Raw genomic sequence first — 18557 nt, 5'->3', positions numbered from 1 at the left:
TGGAGTTTGATTAGGTCCCATTTGTCTATTTTGGCTTTTGTTGCCATTGCTTTTGGCGTTTTGGTCATGAAGTCCTTGCCTACACCTATGTCCTGAATGGTTTTGCCTAGATTTTCTTCTAGGGTTTTTATGGTGTTAGATCTTATGTTTAAGTCTTTAATCCATCTGGAATTAATTTTGGTGTAAGGTGTCAGGAAGGGGTCCTGTTTCTGCTTTCTGCACATGGCTAGCCAGTTTTCCCAACACCACTTATTAAACAGGGAATCCTTTTCTCATTGCTTTTTTTTGTCAGGTTTGTCAAAGATCAGGTGGTTGTAGATGTGTGGTGTTGGCTCCGAGGCCTCTGTTCTGTTCCATTGGTCTATATCTCTGTTTTGGTACCAGTACCATGCTGTTTTGATTACTGTAGCCTTGTAGTATAGTTTGAAGTCTGGTAGTGTGATGCCTCCTGCTTTGTTCTTTTTGCTTAGAATTGACTTGGTTATGCGGGCTCTCTTTTGGTTCCATATGAAGTTTAAGGTGTTTTTTTCCAGTTCTGTGAAGAAGGTCATTGGTAGCTTGATGGGAATAGCGTTGAATCTGTAAATTACTTTGGGCAGTATGGCCATTTTCACGATGTTGATTCTTCCTAACCATGAGCATGGAATGTTTCTCCATCTGTTTGTATCCTCTCTTATTTCATTGAGCAATGGCTTGTAGTTCTCCTTGAAGAGGTCCTTTACGTTCCTTGTTAGTTGTATTCCTAGGTACTTTATTCTCTTTGTAGCAATTGTGAATGGCAGTTCATTCTTGATTTGGCTCTCTTGAAGTCTATTACTGGTGTATAGGAATGCTTGTGATTTTTGCACGTTGATTTTGTATCCTGAGACTTTGCTGAAGTTGTTTATCAGTTTCAGGAGATTTTGGGCTGAGATGATGGGGTCTTCCAGATATACAATCATGTCATCTGCAAATAGAGACAATTTGATTTCCTCCTTTCCAATTTGGATACCCTTTATTTCTCTTTCTTGCCTGATTGCTCTGGCTAGAACTTACAGTACTATATTGAATAGGAGTGGTGAGAGAGGGCACCCTTGTCTAGTGCCAGATTTCAAAGGGAATGCTTCCAGTTTTTGCCCATTCCGCATGATATTGGCTGTTGGTTTGTGGTAAATAGCTTTTATTGTTTTGAGATACGTTCCGTCAATACCTAGTTTATTGAGGGTTTTTAGCATAAAGCGTTGTTGAATTTTGTCAAAAGGCTTCTCTGCATCAATTGAGATAATCATGTGGTTTTTGTCTTTGGTTCTGTTTATGTGGTGAATTACGTTTATGGACTTGCGTATGTTGAACCAACCTTGCATCCCCGGGATGAATCCTACTTGATCATGGTGGATGAGCTTTTTGATATGCTGTTGCAATCGGTTTGCCAGTATTTTATTGAAGATTTTTGCATCTATGTTCATCATGGATATTGGCCTGAAATTTTCTTTTCTTGTTGAGTCTCTGCCGGGTTTTGGTATCAGGATGATGTTTGTCTCGTAAAATGATTTGGGAAGGATTCCCTCTTTTTGGATTGTCTGGAATAGTTTCAGAAGGAATGGTATCAGCTCCTCTTTGTATGTCTGGTAGAATTCAGCTGTGAACCCATCTGGACCTGGGCTTTTTTTGGGTGGTAGGCTCTTTATTGCTGCCTCGACTTCAGACCATGTTATTGGTCTATTCAGGGTTTCGGCTTCTTCCAGGTTTAGGCTTGGGAGGGTGCAGGTGTCCAGGAATTTATCCATTTCTTCCAGGTTTACTAGTTTATGTGCATAGAGTTGTTTGTAATATCTCTGATGATGGTTTGGATTTCTGTGGAATCTGTGGTGATATCCCCTTTATCGTTTTTTATTGCATCAATTTGGTTATTCTCTCTTTTCTTTTTTATTAATCTGGCTAGTGGTCTGTCTATTTTGTTGATCTTTTCAAAAAACCAGCTCCTGGATTTATTGATTTTTTGAAGAGTTTTTTGTGTCTCTATTTCCTTCAGTTCTGCTCTGATATTAGTTATTTCCTGTCTTCTGCTAGGTTTTGAGTTTTTTTGATCTCGCTCCTCTAGCTCTTTCAATTTTGATGATAGGGTGTCAATTTTAGATCTCTCCTTTCTTCTCATGTGGGCACTCATTGCTATATATTTTCCTCTAGAGACTGCTTTAAATGTGTCCCAGAGATTCTGGTATGTTGTGTCTTCATTCTCATTGGTTTCGAAGAACATCTTTATTTCTGCCTTCATTTCATTGTTTATCCAGTTAACATTCAAGAGCAAGTTGTTCAGTTTCCATGAAGCTGTGCGGTTCTGAGTTAGTTTCTGCATTCTGAGTTCTAACTCGATTGCACTGTGGTCTGAGAGACTGTTTGTTATGATTTCTGTTCTTTTGCATTTGCTGAGGAGTGATTTATTGCCTATTATGTGGTCAATTTTAGAGTAGGTGTGATGTGGTGCTGAGAAGAATGTATATTCTGTGGATTTGGGGTGGAGAGTTCTGTAAATGTCTATTAGGTTTGCTTGTTCCAGGTCTGTATTCAGGTCCTGGATATCCTTGTTGATTTTCTGTCTGGATGATCTGTCTAATATTGACAATGGGGTGTTAAAGTCTCCCACTACTATTGTGTGGGAGTCTAAGTCTCTTTGTAAGTCATTAAGAACTTGCCTTATGTATCTGGGTGCTCCTGTATTGGGTGCGTATATATTTAGGATTGTTAGCTCTTCTTGTTGCAGTGATCCTTTTACCATTATGTAATGTCCTTCTTTGTCTCTTTTGATCTTTGTTGCTTTAAAGTCTATTTTATCAGAGATGAGAGTTGCAACTCCTGCCTTTTTTTGCTCTCCATTTGCTTGGTAGATCTTCCTCCATCCCTTTATTTTGAGCCTTTGTGTATCCTTGCATGTAAGATGGGTTTCCTGGATACAGCACACTGATGGGTTTTGGCTTTTTATCAAATTTGCCAGTCTGTGTCTTTTGATTGGGGCATTTAGTCCATTGACATTTAGGGATAGTATTGTTATATGTGAATTTGATATTGTCATTTTCATGCTACCTGGCTGTTTTGTTGGTTAGTTGATGCAGATTCTTGATTGTGTTGATGCTCTTTTACCATGTGGTGTGTTTTTGGAGTGGCTGGTACTGGTTGTTCCTTTATATGTGTAGAGCCTCTTTCAGGAGTTCTTGTAGAGCAGGTTTGGTGGTGATGAAATCTCTGAGTGCTTGCTTATTCACAAAGGATTTTATTTTTCCTTCACTTATGAAGCTTAGTTTGGCTGGATAGGAGATTCTGGGTTGAAAGTTCTTTTCTTTAAGGATGTTGAATATTGGCCCCCAATCTCTTCTGGCTTGTAGGGTTTCTGCTGAGAGATCTGCTGTGAGTCTAATGGGCTTCCCTTTGTGGGTAACCCGACCTTTCTCTGTGGCTGCCCTTAACATTTTCTCTTTCATTTCAACCCTGGTGAATCTGACGATTATGTGCCTTGGGGTTGCTCTTCTTGAGGAATATCTTTGTGGTGTTCTCTGTATTTCCTGGATTTGAATATTGGTCTGCCTTGCTAGGTTGGGGAAGTTTTCCTGGATAATATCCTGAAGAGTATTTTCCAGCTTGGATTCATTCTCTTCATCACATTCAGGTACACCTATCAGACGTAGATTAGGTCTTTTCACATAGTCCCACATTTCTTGAAGATTTTGTTCATTCCTTTTTGTGCTTTTTTCTTTGTTCTTGCCTTCTCTTTTTATTTCATTGAGTTGATCTTCGACCTCTGATATCCTTTCTTCTGCTTGGTCAATTCGGCTGTTGAAGCTTGTGCATGCTTCACAAAGTTCTCGTGTTGCGTTTTTCAGCTCCATCAATTCACTTATACTCCTCTCTATGCTGTCCATTCTCGTCAGCAGTTCGTCCAATCTTTTTTCAAGGTTCCTATTTTCTTTGCTTTGGGTTAGAACATGTTCTTTTAGTTCATTGTAGTTTCTTACTACCCACGTTCTGAAGTCTGATTCTGTCATTTCATCACCCTCCTTCTCCATCCGGTCTGGTTCCCTTGCTGGTGAAGAGTTGTGATCCCTTTTAGGAGGAGAGGTGTTCTGGTTTCGGGAGTTTTCATCCTTTTTACGCTGGTTTCTTCCCATTTTTGTGGGTTTGTCCACCTGTTGTCTGTCTCTGTCCCAGGGAGTTGGAGCTTTATGAGTTTCCGTTGCACTACTGCCTTTTTTGATTTTTCTTTCAGGTCTGACCCGCCCAGCTAGCAGCATGCCTAGCCACTGCCTGCCCGCAGGGGCTTTGCTGAGCTGCTGTGGGCTCCGCCCAGCTGCCCTGAGCTCTTCCCTGTAGTCCTTTTTATATGGGCGTAGTTAGAACTCTAGTTTGTATAATTTTTAAAGTATTACAGTGTTTTCGAAAACGAGCTTAAATTCTAATGTTTTGTAAGCATGCTAATTTTCATATATTTCCAACTAAAACTATATTGCTTTTTTGAAAAGCAGTATTAACAAGTAGGTATTTAAAAATATATACTGTGGAATATCTGATTTACAACTCCTTTTCTTTTCTATAGTGTAAGAACGCTTATATCACTTATTAGCATAATGTTGACAACTTCCAGGTTGGTTTATGGATTCTTATCACTGGCACTGCTTTTAAGAATAACTTTAAAACAAGAGAAATACTGAGTGGTATAACCTTATTAACATCACATTCTAAGAAAATTCAGAAAATATTTTAATATTTCTTTTTATAATTAAATTATACATATTTTAAATCTGGACATAGGAATTATGTTACAATCCTAGACCCTTTTTCGTCATTTAAAAAAAATCCAGTAAAGTATTACATTTATAGTACTCCTTCTACGTACTACAGTATAAGAGTTTAGAGAATGTAGGATTGGTGTAAAGTGAAGTGTAAATGATAATTGTTCAAGTAGAGGAAATTCCGGATAAGGGAGAACAGTGTAAGTAGCAACATTGTAGCTGTTGAGAGAGAGAGAGAGATAGGCATTAATTGGAAAGAGGCTGTTTGAAATCATTTACTTAGCACTATAGTAGGTTCCATAGAAGATGAGGATAAGAAGTTATTGCAGAAATATATTATTAACTAGAACTTGGTCTAAATAGTAAAGTGGTGAGGAAAATTGAGATGAATAGTGAACATATATGATCAGGTAATGGTATTAAGGAAAAAGAATGAGACTGAGTAAAGATGACTCTGAAGATTTTCAGCCTCAGCTTAAGGTACTTGATTAGTAGATAGTAAATTTTTTGGAGATAAAAGATTGAGTTTGGTTTTTAAACTTGAGTTTGGGGTGATGGCAAGCTATGCTAGTGGAGTCAGTAGTATCTTATGGATTATATTTCTTTTTTTTTTAAATTTATTTTTTATTTATTTATTTATTTTTTATTTTATTTTTTTTATTGTATTTTAGGTTTGGGGGTACATGTGAAGAACATGCAAGATTGTTGCATAGGTACACACATGGTGGTGTGGTTTGCTGCCTTCCTTCCCCTCACCTTTATCTGTCATTTCTCCCCATGCTACCTCTTCCCACCTCCCCACCTCCCCGTCCCTCCCCCATTTCCCCCCAACGGACCCCAGTGTGTAGTGCTCCCCTCCCTGTGTCCATGTGTTCTCATTGTTCAACACCCACCTATGAGTGAGAACATGCGGATTATATTTCTATGATGTTCTGGTTTCCAAAGCATGTGTAGTGTGTGTGTGAGTGTACGCATACTAATTCATTGCATCCTTACCTCGGCATTTGCATTCAATCAACTCAAAGATGCTGTTGATGATCAGATATATTGTGATTGTGGAGATGTTAAAATGTATGTGTGAAGTTCACTTTAGAATCAAATGAAATATGTATTAGTTTTATAAATAAGAAACATAAGAGTAAAGAAGTGGTGGCTAGTTCAAAATCTCAAGGGCTAGTAAATAGCAGAGCTAGGATTACAATTTAGTTTTTTAAACTTAGTATTAATCTTATTATTTTGAGGGTTTTTCTCCCCACTATACTGTCAGCTTTCAAAAACTTGTATTTATTTTTTGTTACGGTTTTTGTTTTGTTTTGTTGTTTTTCAGTAATCTTTTATTGTCTGTATTACTAAGTGGTCTTACCATTTATTAGTGCTTCCATTAAAAACCTGGGAGCCTTCCATGGCACTCTTACCTCCCTCATTTAATCAGACATTAAATCTTGTCAAATTAAGAACTCGGACTCTGAAGTCAGCCTGCTGGAGCTCCAGTTTAATTCTGCCTCTTATTAATGTGTGACTTTGGAAGTTACTTAGCTTTTCTAGGCCTCCAATGCTTTAACTGTACAATGGTATAACAATCATAGCCTATTTCATCTAGGATTGTGAGATTTAATTGATCTTATACAGGTACTGTGCTGAGCATGGCATGTAGTAAATTTTAATAATATGAACTATTACTATTACCAATATTATTAGTAAGTTGTTGAGCTTACTAATTTAGGCATTGGGGCAAAACATACATAATATGCAAAGGTTTCAAATCTTATTATCTTTGGATCTTGGGTAAATGTCTTGAATTCCTAAGTCACTTTCCTTATCTGTGAAATGAAGGTAATCTCAGTAGTGTTTATTGAGCATTTTCATTGTATCAGGCAATGTGTCAAGCCTGAAATAGTGTGAGAATTAAATAACTATTAACTATTTTCTGACATATAAGAAGCATGTATTAATGTTAGCTTTTATTTTTAGTAAGTTGGTTTTGTTAGTTTTTATTATTAATACTATTATACCTGATATTTTCATCTAGTTAAACTTTTGCTAATGTGAATTTCTCTTTTAAACAGTGTATTGAAAATGTGTCCCGACAGAATTGTCCAATATGTTTGGAGGTAGGCTTAAAATTTTTTTTTACTTTGGAAGTCTCAGCTCTTGAATTTAAAATACTTGGATATTTATATTGTCTTCATACAAGCACTGAAATTTATTTCCTTGACAGGACATTCACACATCTCGTGTTGTTGCTCATGTCTTGCCATGTGGACATCTTTTACATAGGTAAAGTAACATTTTTTTCTCAATGATGTTTGAAAATAGTGGAGATAGGTTTTGTTTTACTAAAATAATCGTTTATTTTCTTTCAGAACGTGTTATGAAGAAATGTTGAAAGAGTGAGTGTTTGGGATTTTAAAAATAATTGTAAGATGTTTGATTTTTTTTTATGTGTGTGGGGTGGGGAGCTGGACAAACATTGTTACTTATACTGTACTGGGCATAGCAGATATTTATATTGAATGGGTAGCATAGATGAATAGTGTTAAAACTGGACAAAGCGTCTTGGATATAGAACTACATGATTTGTCCATATGTTCCTCTTAAGCCTTGTCTCCTCCCACTTGGAGATAGATACCTCTTTTTTTTCTGGCCATGTATACCAGGAAGCACAGTCTATGCCAGATGCAGTTATGTTGTAAACATGTAAAGAATATTGCTAAAATTTGTTAGGTTGTTATACTGGCCAAGTATAATGGACTACAAAGAAAGTATGTGAAGTGATCATCTAGAGCTAACACTTTATTAATGGAACGGATATTAAAATTATATGAAAATAATTGAAAACAGGAGACTGGGTTTTGGTCCTACAAATTGATGAGCAAAAATTTGAAGAGTGAGATAGAGGTGATTTTTTTTTTTTTTTTTTCAAAATTTTAGAAAGGAAATAATATGATCTGGATAATTTTAACAAATACAGTTTCTTTGCATGAGTATATTAAGAAATTAAGATTGTTTAGCTAAGGAGTAGCTTAGTTTGTAAAAATATATGAAGTGTGTTCTACAAAGAATATGGACTACTACTTCTCCATTTTACAGGACTGAGAGAAAAGACTTAGTTTTAAGTAAGTATACAGGAATTAATTTAAAAGTTTTATAGTGTGAAAGTTCCTAGGTTCCTAAGCAATTATGTTGAAATAGAGGACAATGTCTATCTTGAATGGTTCATGTGCCAATTAGCTTGCATCTTCTTGTATACCTGAGTTAATATATTCTTTGTTTAATGTTTAGAAAATAACCTTTCCATCTCTGTTAGAGGCTACAGATGTCCATTATGTATGCACTCTGCGTTAGATATGACCAGGTATTGGAGACAGCTGGATGACGAAGTAGCACAGACTCCTATGCCATCAGAATATCAGAATATGACTGTGGATGTGAGTAGAATCAGTACTTAAAACTTCATAGATTCCTTGTTGACACTCTTCTTTATTTTTGCCCTCCTGCTTAAACTTGCCAAAAGAAACTATTGGTTTGACACAGATGCTAATGTGATGATTAATGATTTTTAAATTTTAGTTAAATAACTAGCTCAGATCAGGAAAAATGTCCTAAGAATACCTTTATGTAGTTTTTCCCAACACTAGATGGCAGGCAAAAACTTTATTCTGAATTGTTTGCATATTACTTGCCAGTCAGTCAGTAATATAAATGGCTAGGGTTGGATCACTGATGGGACATTTTAAGTATGTTTTATTTTTAATTCTTTTACATTTTCTTTTAGGAGAACATATTTGCTGATTTTTGAGATGACGTTTTGGTTTTTAGTGTTTATTACCCTTTTTATTCCATCCGAGACTTATTTTTTTTCGAGTGCACACAGGAGACCCCTTTTTCACTTCTGTTGTTCACAGGATCGTAAGCAAGTAACAAATTGAGAGAGAAGAGTCTCATAATTACAGAGAAGTCTTGATCCATGATCTTGGGGGAAAAACTGTCCACACTATGATGCTGCTTGCTTCTAGGGAGAAACTTTCCTAGTTAACTTTATCTTAAGGTCTCTAATGGGTGTCCAGTTCCAAGAGTGTGGAGAGTCCCTTCTGAATTGTCAGATAATGAACCTAAGGTTCAAAGTCCAGAAGCTTTATTGCAGTGTAGGTTGGAAAGGCAGTCTTTTCTCTGATGTTGTTCTCAGAAGACCCAATCTCCAGATTCTAGACTGTGAAGAGTTTGATTGTTCCTAGTCGTTGGTTCATCAAAATTTTCTTTACCTGGTGAAAATATATGTTGGCATAATGCATAAAAGTCTTGCAGCATTTAGTCATATCAGAGTTTAGTAGTGGAAGATACATGAGGTTCTGTTATTAGGTGCATAGGCTTTCCAGTGATGATTTTGTAAGGGGTCAACTTATGTTTTCCACTCGGATCTGATTTTCATCAATCTGCAATACCTTTGACTAAGGCAATCCAGTCAATTCAGTTAGTTTTGCCTAATGCTACTGTATCTGTAATACCTTATTTAACTATTTTACAACTTGTCCAGTGAAATAAGTACCTCTGTCACTGGAAATTTCTCCAGGAATGTCCCATGAGAGAAACACATTTTATAATAACCTTTTAGCCTCTGTAATAGCATTAATCCTCTTGCATGGGATACCTTCTATACAACCAAAAAACATGCACTGAAAATGACAATTGAATATAATCACTCTATAAATACTTAAACAGCCCATCAAGTAGCAGAAATGTGTACTTGAAGTTTTGATTATCTTCCCAGGATTATGGTTTCAACAAAGCAAACAGTCATAAATTATCTTAGCAATTTAGCAACATATATAAATTTTGTATATACATATAAAACTTGGATTAATTTATCTTTTCCATGATAAGCCATGGAATGCAGAACTTTTAATCACGGAAGCTTTAAGGATTTATGAAGGGCCAGGTGGCTGTCCAGGTTCTCTGTGAGTCCATGCTTAACATTGGATTTGTGTCCTCTTAAATACCAGTTTAGGTGCCTACCACTGATAACTGAAGGGTTATTATAGATAATTTGACTTGGATTGTGGAGTTGATTGAAATCTAAACAATTTCAATACTGGCTGATTTAATATGAAAAGCTGGCCAACTATTTTCTTGGTATTCAATTAATTTTTATCCTGCTTGGGTTAGCAGTTTTATAAACCAGTCTCTCCATTAGAGTTCAAGGAATTGTTATACAATCCAAGTCCTAAAATTATCAGAAATTTGTATTTCAGAGTGCTTGTCAGGGTCCTTTTCATCCTTTCATGAACCTTCTTGAAGACACAGTACTCTAGGATTTTGCTTGCTTGTGAACTTTTCAGAGAAGCTGCATCAGAATTAAGCATTTAACTGTGGAAACAACTTAAAATGGTTATTGTTAAAGATGTGATTAACAAAGACATTGGTTATTTCTGTGGCCTGTAATAACACAATAACCATAATTAAGACTGATAGCACATACCCAGACATAAAGAATTTTAGAATCTCATATAATCTTGGAATAAATTTTAATAAAAATATAACACAAAGGTTAAATACCATTTTTTATTTGACAATGCTTTCTATGTAATTTAACAGATCAAATAATCCTTTTTCCTCTCTTTTGGATGCTACAGGGATGCTTTGTAGCATGCCAAAGTTAGCAGTTAAAAAAAAAAAGGACTTGCTGGGCGCGGTGGCTCAAGCCTGTAATCCCAGCACTTTGGGAGGCCGAGGCGGGTGGATCACGAGGTCAAGAGATCGAGACCATCCTGGTCAACATGGTGAAACCCCGTCTCTACTAAAAAAAATACTAAAAATTAGCTGGGCATGGTGGCGTGTGCCTGTAATCCCAGCTACTCAGGAGGCTGAGGCAGGAGAATTGCCTGAACCCAGGAGGCGGAGGTTGTGGTGAGCCGAGATCATGCCATTGCACTCCAGCCTGGGCAACAAGAGCGAAACTCCGTCTCAAAAAAAAAAAAAAAAAAAAAAAAAGACTTAATTTTTTTTTCTTTTTAATTGTACTTTGGGGTGCATGTGCATATCCTGCATCCTGCAGGATTGTTGCATAGGTACATAGATGCCATGGTGGTTTGCTGTCTCCATCCTCGGCCCCTGTCACCTACATCAGGTATTATCCTCCTGGTTAACATGCATTCCTCCTGTTATCCTCATGCATTTCTCCTGGTGTTATCCCTCCCCATCCTCCCCAAGCCCCCGTTGTCCCTCCCCTCTCCTCCACCCACCCTCCCCTAGCTCAGTGAGTGTTGTTCCCTTCCTTGTGCCCAATTGTTCTCATTGTTCATCACCTGCCTATGAGTGAAAACATTAGGTGTGTGTTTTTCTGTTCTTGTGTCGGTTTGCTGAGAATGATGGTTTCCAGATTCATCCATGTCTCTACAAAGGACACGAACTCGTCTTTTTTTATGGCTGCATAGTATTCTGTGTTTTCTTTGTTCAGTCTATCATTGATGGGCATTTGGGTTGGTTCCAGGGAAAAGACCTAATTTTTAAGTTGAAATTTGATTTTGGGAAGCTTGTCAAGTATGTTGAAGATTTAAAACACTTGACCAAAATAGGATCACAAGTCACTGTAAAATCATAGTTATGTGTATAGCCAATATAAGCATTAATAGGTTTTAAAAAGCAATTACTTGTACTCTTTGAAACTCAGTTTTCTAAACAATCAAAAGTCCTAAGACAGTATGTGACAAAATCTGTCTGCCCTTGTCTTCTCTTTTTATTATTTGCAGTTTATTCAAAAAAGTACACAAAAGTATTTTACTGTCTTATTAATACTATATGAAATCTTTGTTTGAAAGAGAAAACCAGATTTTACCTTTGTAGTATCAGGACTAAAGCTAATTTTAATAAAACCTTATAAACAAATCTATCCAATCTGTCAGTTTTTGACCACAGAAGATTTCCACAAACTTTTATATTTCCTTATAAATTTTTAAAATTCTTTCTTTTGAATGTTCTATATTTTAGTCTACGTCTTTTTTATTCCTCAAATTTGAAACAACCTTTAAGTAACTTCAAGCTAGACCAAAAAATTTTTTAAGCACATCTTTGCAACTTTTCTCACCAAAAGTATGTCTTACTTATTTATTTATTTTATTTATTTATTTATTTATTTATTTATCTGAAATCTCTGCAACCTCTGCCTCCTGAGGTCAAGTGATTCTCCTGCCTGAGCCTCCTGAGTAGTTGGGATTATAGGTGCCTGCTCCCACGTCTAGCTAGTTTTTGTATTTTTTAGTAGAGATGGGATTTTGCCATGTTGGCCAGGCTGGTCTCAAACTCCTGACCTCAGGTGAACCACCCGCCTCGGCCTCCCAAAGTGCTGAGATTGCAGGCGTGAACCACCCAGACAGGTGGCTTGTTTTTACACTGTGTAGGGAATTGTTTTTCTTAAATCTAGTAGTTTTAATTACCTATATAAACTACAGTTTTAACTCTTAGTAATCCTAATTTCCAGTGAAAACCCTAAGAAGTAATTTTGAACTGGTTTGTATCAGTATTTGTAGATGGAAACCATTTTAATTTTTTGAAAGGATGTTTCCTTAAATGATTAATTATTAAGAGATCTAAATATATTTAGCTTTTCTATGCTATATAAAAATAAGATGCCAAAGTGTATAAACTTAAACTTATAATTAATGTTTTGGCATTTTAACTTACAAATTACTTAAAAGTTTTATGATTATTTACTTAAACATATGACTCTAAGATTTTAAATTACTGAAAATAAATTTTAAATTTTAAATTACTGAAAATAAATTACTGAAAATAAATTTTAAATTATGACACAGGTGGTAGGGAAGAAGCCCTAGTAGGCTTGATTGTGTCTTGTAGCCACAGGTCTAGGCACTGAGAAAATGTACCCAGGCCTCACCTAGCCATACTTAATAATATAGAGGTTCAAAACATAAGCTCACAGTCAAATCAATCAAGTGTTGAATTATATTCAACAGACACCTTTGAAGCCACTCCTATTTTACTAACAATATAAAAACTGGCTTTATTTACCAAGTGTTATCACATACACATTAACACTTAGAGGAATACAGACATAGGCAGAAGCAGAACTTAGAGCTTTTCCTAAAGGATTCACATTTGCTGGCTTTTAAATAGTTTTTCTATTCCCCATTCAGACTATCAGTTTTCCAATTACCTGTTTCACTTCCCTAAGTGGTTGTTAGCTAGGCAGCCCTAAATATGCATTTCTAAAGGGCCAACTCTTAGGTTAAACAAGGTAGAAAATTTGTATCTCAAAAGCACAGAACTAAGACTTTACACATAAATATTTATCATCATTTGCTCAAACCAAGGAAAAAATGGTGTAAGTAAAAGTTAAGAAACAAAGATATGACTTATTATGTAAATTTAAAACAGTGCTAAGAGTTCCTAGTGTACACAGACAGGCACCTTTACAAATGGAAATTTCTTTTATACATACAAATTTATTCTACCAAAAGGGTTTCAGGATAGCCTTCAGTCTAGTGTAGCCAGTTAAATGCCAGGAAGATATTTTAGTTCCATAGATGGTTTTTAAAAATTTAACTGCTTTTCTTATCTAAAATTACTGAGTTCAGGGTGGAGCCCACTAAGAGAGTAGGGGAAAGAAAACACTGTTTTTTACTGTTTGCAGTTTACCAGAAAAATTAAAATAATTTACTGTCCATCTCTGTCTGGACTCAGCATGGATAGATCTGAAAAAGAAGCAAGTCTGCTTTACCTAAAGGCCTATGTTTTATAAACATTAAATAGGGAAATGTTTGTAAGAGTTTTAACTGGCTTTCTTCTAGCCTTCTTTTAGCTTTTTTTTTAGCCTAACATGCTAGCTTTCTTTTGGCCTTCAGAGCAGTATACTAACTAAGCCAAAAGGCTCATAGATTAATTTCTCTTATCAGTTAGTTAAGCTTTTTATTTGCTTCTTAAACTCTGAAAACATCTTTTTTTTTTTTTTTTTTTTTTTAAGGCAGTACAAATACTGAAATTTAATTTTAGAAACTTCACTCAACAGGTATTCTTAGATGAGTCTAATTTGGGAGCCCTCATTTTCAAATGCACTTATTTTTTGGTTTTGTTTTGTTTGTTTGTTTGTTTTAACAATTCCTTATGGCCATTGTGAAATGCACTTCTTAAACTGTAGTTTTAGGTGTTCATTTGGAACGTTCCATTATAATTTTAAATTACCTTTAGTAAAATTTTGCCATTTCTGTAAGCAAATGGCATTTTATCCTTCTATAAAATGTTTAAAAAGTGTTTGCTGCTTCTGAGGCCTAATACTTAACATTTGTAAATGTAGGCAGAGCCAGTAGATTGCTCAGTTCGTCAGAAATTAAGGATCTCATTTTCACCTTGAAACTTGGCTTTGGCTCTCATATTTCCTTGGTACACTTAACCAGCGATTTGCCCTACTTAAGCATGCAAGAAAAAGAGTCAAAGAGTGCAGGACACAAAAAACCCTGTGAATTTATTTCCAAAAGCCAAGTTTGCATGCCCTGCTGTTTTGCCATTTTCCTGTTCTTCTGCCTGACCCAGTCGGACATAGGAGGGCTTAAGCTAGATCCAAGGTAATTGGATCCTGGACCTAGTCCAGTTTTTGTTGCGAATTCTGAATCCAATTCAGATAAAAAACGTGTTCAAAAAAACTTGGATAGCTCAAAACACAAATCCGTGGACCTTTAGACACAAATCCGCAGAGCTTTAGAATCTAAGAGAGAACTTACCATGATTCCTAATTGCTGTGAGAGAGCAGTGGACTCCCAACGGGTACCTTACTGGGTCCCTTGGTGCTACTGGGGGTCACTGAAAGCTCTATTTCAAATCCCACTTCTGATGCCAGCTGTTTGAAGAAAAACCTTATTCAAATTAAATTTAACAGACCTTAATTGAGAAGCAATTTGTGTTCAGGCAGCCCCGAACTAGAATAGATTCAGAGGGTCTTGACTTTCTTTATTTGAAAAAGGTTGTTTCTGTGCCTTTTGTCTTATGGAGAGTGATTATCTTTTTCCCTTTAATTGCGATGTGTTGCTGTCCCTTCTCAGCCATAGTAGTGAGTTGTAGGTAAGAATGGGAAAGCCTAGATTGTTTTCTGGCTAGATAATTTTTGGTTATATTACACATTTTCTGAACATCTTCAAATACTTCAGCATACGAGGATAAAAACCACTTAGCAAAGCCAAATGAAATTTATTTTTTGTTTTATTTACACTGAAGTGTTTTATAATTCATGTGGATAATTAAATTGTCAGGGCAATGCAAAGTCACTTTTGGGATACTAACCGATAATCATGTGATGTTTGACTAGAGGCCGAAGTGTGCTATGTTCCATGTAGATAATTTTTTGAAATAATGGCTTCTTTAAGATGCAGTTCACATATCATACAACTCATTCATTTAAATTGTACAGTTTGGTGCTTTTAAAAATATTCATGTAGTTATGCAAACCCCACAATTTTAGAACATTTTTATCATTCCAAAAAAGAAATGCTCCTACCCATTAGGAGTCATTCCCTAATGCCCGAGGCCTAGGCAACCACTAGTCCACTTTCTTCATTTAGATCATATTTTTTAAAGAATTATTTTCCAAATTACAATTTAGAGCAAATTTGGAAAATTTCTGCTTATTGTAGTGTGACTATTCAAAAGCTAGAGTTCTTCTTGCATAGTATGTATTGATTTTCGGGTTAACACCTTTGCTATTTTTCAGGTTCTTAGCATTAGAAGAAATTAATTGCTAAACAGCATCTTCTTGTTATTGTAGGGATGAGTGAAGAGCCTCTCTCTCTATTTAGTCGATTTTAGGAACTACTGTTTTTGGAATTTAATTCATTCCTGAGGCAGAGAAGACAAGGAACTTAGTATACTAAACCTAAAAAATAAGCAAAAATATTATTTTTAATGCTAAAATATATAAAATATATATTTTTATAAATATATACAAAGTAAAAATTTTGGTTTTATTAACTGAGATACATTTCTGACTGAAAAATAATGAAATTGTGTATGTTATTTTGAATTGTAAGTATCAGATATTGATTTGATTATGCCTAGGTTAATTTTCTTGCTTGTACTATTTATACTATTTTATATTTGGAAACTATTTTAAAATAAACTTTTTTGTTTTTCTCAAATCTGCCTTTTCACTTTCTGAATTCAGAGCCACCTCAATGGCCTTTTAGAGTTTTCAGTGAAAAAAATAAAAAGAAATTTCTACTTTTGGACATGTTTAGACTTATATATGTATTTTCACATCTTTAATATGATTTTCAAGGAATTATTATGAGCAGACAATGCAACTTGTATTCATAAGGTTAAAATATTTCATTTGAATTCATCTCTTTTCAGATTCTCTGCAATGACTGTAATGGACGATCCACTGTTCAGTTCCATATATTAGGCATGAAATGTAAGATTTGTGAATCCTACAATACTGCTCAAGCTGGAGGACGTAGAATTTCACTGGATCAGCAATGACCAGCCTATGCAGTACTGGAGAACTTGGCATTTTCTGATATAGAAAAAGGCTTTCTTTGGTATCCTATTATCATGTGTCATAATCTATGCATTAGAGTTGATGTGTTTTGTGCTAGTGTCACAGCATAAAATCATGTTACAAGTAATTAAGGATTCAGGGTCTCTTGATAGAATTTTCATAGCTCTATATTGAGTGAAAGCCATGTGCTTGTGTTTGGATTGGAAATTCCTTTAGTGTCAGTTTTTTGGAAGCCAATGATGTTTGCCACTGATATATTCATAGAATTGTATTATATTTTCATGAAACTTTGCTTTAAGTGACACTTTGCACGCAGTTCATTTCTAGTTCTTGGTAGAACTGCACTTAATTCTCAGTAGTATTCTTGACTTTTTAAGGGCTGTGCTGTAGCAAGTTCTCCCCTACTGTTAAAACCTAATTAAATATGCTTTAGAATTTTCTAAGACATTCCTCTGGATCCTCTAAATGTGAATTTTAATGTAATAAATGCTAATAAAATTATATTAAAACAATGTTTTATAGAAAGTTTTTTCCAAAGTTTTCTATGTTTGGCTCAATTAGGTCAGTATCATCGGTTCTATAATGTAAAATAAATTTTCTTTCTTTTGAGGTATTCTGTAAGAGTAGTTGGGGAAAGTATTATGTAAAATACTAAGAGTCTTCCAAAACCTTAATCAAAACATTAACATTAAAAAAAAATTTCTTTAGGTTGCCCCAAATTATTTCTTCAAAGAGTCATTCATTTATCTAGAGAATATTTATTGAGCAACTGCTATGTGGCAGATATGTTTCTAGATGCTGTAGAGACAACAGTGAACAATAAAGACAAAGTCTCTGTCTTCATAGCAGTGCATGCTAGTGTTCATATTTAATCAATTATTTTTCTTTATGCAAGGAGTGGATGTCTTTATTGTAAATAAATGGAATATTTCTTCTTTAAGCATGTGAAAGTAGGGGATGGATAAGTGGGAAGGGCATGGGATATTCCTGGCAAGATCTCTGATTTCATAATACTTTTTGGGTTTATATAATGGAATTAAATATACCTCTTAATTCAGGAACAAAGTTAACAAATATGTTTGATGATCCTGCCGACTTTGACAGTAGTGTCTCCATAGTAGCTTACCATTAGGCTAGGAAGTAAAATATACACATAGCAATTGATAAGTACTTACTGAGCACCAGTTGTTATTTCCAACTTTGATCTATTTGAATCTTTTGTGAATAAGAAAGATAGCCTTTTAACTAGAAAGCCTAAGAGTTTTGGTACATTTGTTTCTTCTTTTGTTGAAATTTATTTACCTGGATAAAGGCAGCAGTTTGGGACTCAGATCTTTATTCTATCCTACCTTCTTGTCTGCTGTATTCTGCTCTTCATGTTCTTTCCCTTCATCTGTTTCCTTGGCCTGGGCAGAGCAGCAGTGCTGATCTTGATTTGAGAAAGCATGTTTCAGGTATTGCCAGTTAGTATACAGATACAGAAAGGCTGGTTTTCCAGATCTAATACTTTTTTTTTTTTTTAAACGGTTTTGCTCTGTCATTTAGGCTAGAGTGCAGTGAAGTGATCATAGCTTACTGCCGCCTTGACTTTCTGGGCTGAACTGATCCTTCCACCTCAGCCTCCAGAGTAACTGGGTCTACAGGTGTGTGCCACAATGCCCAGCAGATTTTTACTTTTTTCGTAGAAACAGGGTCTCAGTGTGTTGCCAGGCTGGTCTCGAACTCCTGGGCTCAAGCAGTTCTCTTACCTCGGCCTCACAAGGGCTGGGATTACAAGCATGAGCCACTGTGCTTGATTCAGCTGTTTGTTATTATTCTGCTAAACCAATTTAAATCATGTTATTGCTTTTAATCATTCAATCATTGGCTCCTTAAATAGGAGTGAGAATAATTGGGCTTTTCTGTTTTCAATGTCTATGTGCTAGGGTCATGTATTAGCATTAATTACTACGGTGATTCTGTGGGGGTAAGTGGTGTCTTCATATTATAGACAAGAAAGCTGAGGTTTAGAGGTTAAAATGACATGTTGGGGGTAAGTAACAGACACTATATGTCGAGTTGGGAATCAGATCCAAGACTGTGACTACAAACCCACTTTACTGTATTGCCTTTCACCTAAACTTCTTTTGCTAAAATACACCTCGCAGCTAGTCATCTATCATTGAAGAGCTCATGATTTGATAGATCGACCTATCATTTTTAGGTGACTCTAGTTAGGAAGATTTATTTCACAATCTGATTGTTTCTTTAACTCAGGATCCAAATGTGTCCAAAATAATGCAGAATACATGTGCAAT

The 18557-nt window shown here is 35.5% G+C and overlaps 1 protein-coding gene across 2 annotated transcripts in view; it reads left to right on the top strand.

Moving 5' to 3' along the window:
* RCHY1 (ring finger and CHY zinc finger domain containing 1) overlaps positions 1-16772 on the top strand; it is a 45608-nt gene extending 28836 nt beyond the window's left edge. For both annotated transcript variants that reach the window (XM_010342604.3, XM_074396281.1), the window contains 5 exons: positions 6827-6871; positions 6979-7037; positions 7124-7150; positions 8068-8188; positions 16113-16772. In XM_010342604.3, coding sequence (XP_010340906.1) covers positions 6827-6871; positions 6979-7037; positions 7124-7150; positions 8068-8188; positions 16113-16241 — 381 coding nt within the window. In that variant the 3' untranslated portion in view covers positions 16242-16772. The remainder of the gene's footprint in view (positions 1-6826; positions 6872-6978; positions 7038-7123; positions 7151-8067; positions 8189-16112) is intronic.
* The last annotated feature ends 1785 nt before the right edge of the window (positions 16773-18557 follow it).

Source organism: Saimiri boliviensis, chromosome 3 (genome assembly GCF_048565385.1).
Source record: "Saimiri boliviensis isolate mSaiBol1 chromosome 3, mSaiBol1.pri, whole genome shotgun sequence".
Lineage (NCBI taxonomy): Eukaryota > Metazoa > Chordata > Mammalia > Primates > Cebidae > Saimiri > Saimiri boliviensis.
This window is presented reverse-complemented; position numbering and strand designations above follow the sequence as displayed.